General features: G+C 59.7%; 1 protein-coding gene across 1 annotated transcript in view; it reads left to right on the top strand.

The window, feature by feature from the left end:
• CHGG_01764 (uncharacterized protein) overlaps positions 1–2,913 on the top strand; it is a gene marked incomplete at both ends in the record, with an annotated part of 3,705 nt that extends 792 nt beyond the window's left edge. Inside the window, 3 exons of the mRNA XM_001220984.1 lie at positions 160–2,291; positions 2,447–2,771; positions 2,842–2,913. Coding sequence (XP_001220985.1) covers positions 160–2,291; positions 2,447–2,771; positions 2,842–2,913 — 2,529 coding nt within the window. The remainder of the gene's footprint in view (positions 1–159; positions 2,292–2,446; positions 2,772–2,841) is intronic.
• Positions 2,914–3,346: the final 433 nt, after the last annotated feature.

Below are 3,346 nucleotides of genomic sequence, written 5' to 3'. Positions count from 1 at the left end.
CTTTCTACATATAAGATAATAAAAAATAATCCCACACAGAAAAAATAATTATTTTCTTTTCTTTAATTTGATAAAGTCATTTATGGAAAAAAAAAAAAAGCATATCTTAGGGAGCTAACACAAAAGAACATGACATTGCCACGGTGGTGGGGCAGGTAGCGGTTGGCGGTTGACTTGGTTGATGGGGAGGGGGAGGGGGAGGTGCCGCATTTTTTTCGGACGGATACGTTTGTGTATCCGGTGTGGATTGCGCCGGGGACGACGCTGACCTTTGCGGTGGATGGGAGGGAGGAGACGTTGACTTCGGAGGGTCATACGTGGAGGCATTCGCTGTGGTTTATGGGTGGGACGATCGTCACGGCTACACCGAGGTGCGAAACCAATGAAAGGCGTGGTCGCGTCGCCGCCGTGCTGGTGATGGGGCAATGCGAAGCGCGGCTTTTGCCAAACGTTGCGTTGGAAGACAACACCATTGGAGCTTATCGCCAGAATCTGTCGGATGCGCAAATACGGAAAAAGGATGACGGGGAGGAACCAGATCCAAACGCTCCTCAGTCGTGGCCGGAGGCGGATCATCTGGCGAGGGCGATATTTCTCAAAGCGGGCGACGTGGTCGACCGATGCGCCTTCGATGAAGAGTTTGCCGTGGGCGATGAGGGGTTTGAGAAGCCGGATGGCCAACCCGCAGATGCGATCACTCCAGATGAGCAGCCAGCCGATTCTCCTTTGTATTCACCACTCCCTGGTGGTCTTAACATCCGAATCTTGGTCCTCGAACCAGCCGCGGCGGAGGAAGACGAGCTCCAGACCCGACTGGAGGTGGTTTCGCTCGACGACAAGCCCAGTTTCGAAGCGATCTCCTACACCTGGGGCGACCCGTCGGACATGACGTTGCTCAGCTGCAACGGGTCCAAAGTCAAGATCCCGCGGAACCTCGAGAATGCCCTCAGGAGATTGCGTTACACAGACCGGCCTCGCTATGTGTGGGCCGATTCCGTGTGCATCAACCAGCAGGATATCCCCGAGCGTGGCCAGCAGGTGTCCATCATGCGCAACATCTACCTCAGCTCCGAGCGGGTGCTCGTCTGGATAGGACTAGACGAGCACAACGAAGCCAGCACCGCGTTTGCTGCCGTGTGCGACATTGTTCGGGCCTGGCGCCCTGAGGGAGACAGGCTCGGGTTTGCCGGCTACGCCAGTCTTTTGGAGCCCATGGACGACGACGCGCTTGCTTCCATCCGGATCACCGTGGATCAAAAGGCATGGGCGGCTCTCCGGACCTTGTTCGAGAAGAACTACTTTCGGCGGTTCTGGATCATCCAAGAACTGGCGCTTGGCAGCTCGGCTGTCGTCTACTGGGGCCAGCACCGCATCTCCTGGGGTCTGATCGGAATCTGCGCCGCATGGATGATGAGCAGCGGGTGGAACTTCAGCCGTGGTGAGCCCATCACGGCCGCCTACAACGCCTTCCTAATCTACGTGCTGCCGCTCGCCAAGCGCAGCGGGATCTCGGCCTTCTCCAAGCTCGACTTATCCGTCGTGCTGGGCACCACCATGGGCCGCTTTGACGCAACCGACCAGCGGGACCGCATCTACGCGCTCCTGGGCATGCCGTTCGCGGGCAACAACCCAGACGCCGAACTGCTTATCAAACCCGACTACAACCAAGACCTCCGCTCAGTCTACATCCAAGCCGCGCAACGCATCCTTGAGCAGGACAAGCACCTGCGGATCCTCAGCGCCGTCCAGCACGGCGACGAGCTCGACACGACCTATCCCTCGTGGGTACCCAAGTGGCACAAACCACTCCCCGCGGAACCACTTGGCCTGCGCGACGAACAAGGGTACTACGCCAACGGCGGCGAGCTATTCTGCCCAACCCCCACCACCTTCACCCACAGCACCACCACCACCACCACCACCACCCCACACCACTCCCTAACCCTCCCCGGCCTCCTCTGCGGCACGCTCACCTCGACCAGCGCCCCCCTCCAAAAAGGCTCTCTCCACCTCGGCGCGCTGCCCCCCGGCCCGCACCGCACCGCGCTCACCACGCTCTTCGCCTCGCTCAACTCGGAACAAGCTCAGCTCCGCGCTTCCTGGAGCGCGACCCTCGAAAAATTCACCCTCTTCGGCTTCACCGACCCGTCCCTGCAAGCGACGCACCTCGCCAGCCCCGCCACCTCCAAGGCCATGGCCGTGGCCGTGACCGGCCACCCGGGCAAGTACGGCATGCGCGCGGCGGCCGAGGCGCTGGACGGCGAGCGCGCGCAGACGGATCATCTGGGCGAGTATTTGCTGTATTGGCGGGAGAGAGCCAGGTGGAGGGGGGAGTAGTTCAGGCATGGGGAGATGGGCTTGTTTTGGAGGGTGTTGGAGGACCAGGGGTCGGTGTATATGCGGGAGAGGCGCTCGAGTATCGTCATAGCTGTTTTCCTGAAAGCAGGGTGTTTTTGATGGGGGGTGGGGAGGGTGGTGGTGAAGGGGGTGAGGGGAGGGAGGGGTTGGGACCGGCGGCAGCGAGGGAGGGGGATGTGGTGGCTGTGTTGTTTGGCGGGGTGGTGCCGTTTGTGTTGAGGCCGTGTGAGGGGGAGGATGGGGTGAGGTTTTGGAGGTTGGTGGGGGAGTGTTTTGTGCCCGGGTTGATGCAGGGTGAGGCGGTGGAAAAGGCTGGTTTGCTTGCGGAGGGGAAGTTTGAACGGGATGGGGCTGGCGCGCTGAGGCTCACGCCGACGCCGCAGGGTGAGGAGGACCCGCGGTTGACGAGGAAGGTGGGGGAGCACGGTGTTGTTGCCTTTGAGATTCGTTGAGACACCTAGGGTACCTACCTTACCTATCTAGGTAAATTCCATTCTTGAGACTCCCCCATCGTCACTTTCCGCCCTCGTTCCTGACTCCGTCGGCTTTCGGTGATACTCGGAGGCCGGCCGGGGCTAAGCGGGCCTAGTTGTCGGCGCAACATCGGATCGGGTCAGGCCCGGGGTCAGCAGCGGGGCTCCGTTCTTCGCTCTTGGGCGCGGGGGCGCAATTCACACCTGAGCAATCCTCCTCCTTGAATCGACCTCAATTGACTGGACGGTGAAAGGAAAGGAACAATGCCCCGTCTGACGTCTGGAGTACGACAATAATAAAAGCTCGTGTCATGGTGGAGATTCGTTTCGTATGCTTTGGGAGGATCAGCCGCAGCGCAACCCTTTGAGGTTAGTCAATCAATGTTTGCTTCCATTCCTGGATACGCGAGGAAAGCTGGCTTCTGCCATGCACCTCTCTGCGGTGACGCAGCTACCCTAGCGAGAGTTCTGCACTGGAAAGAGATTGACGGGTAGTCATGTGACCACGCGTCTCT

The sequence above is a fragment of the Chaetomium globosum genome, genomic scaffold, assembly GCF_000143365.1.
Source record: "Chaetomium globosum CBS 148.51 scaffold_1 genomic scaffold, whole genome shotgun sequence".
Taxonomy (NCBI): domain Eukaryota; kingdom Fungi; phylum Ascomycota; class Sordariomycetes; order Sordariales; family Chaetomiaceae; genus Chaetomium; species Chaetomium globosum.
Note: the sequence above shows the minus strand (reverse complement) of the source record. Positions and strands in the feature narration are given on the sequence as shown.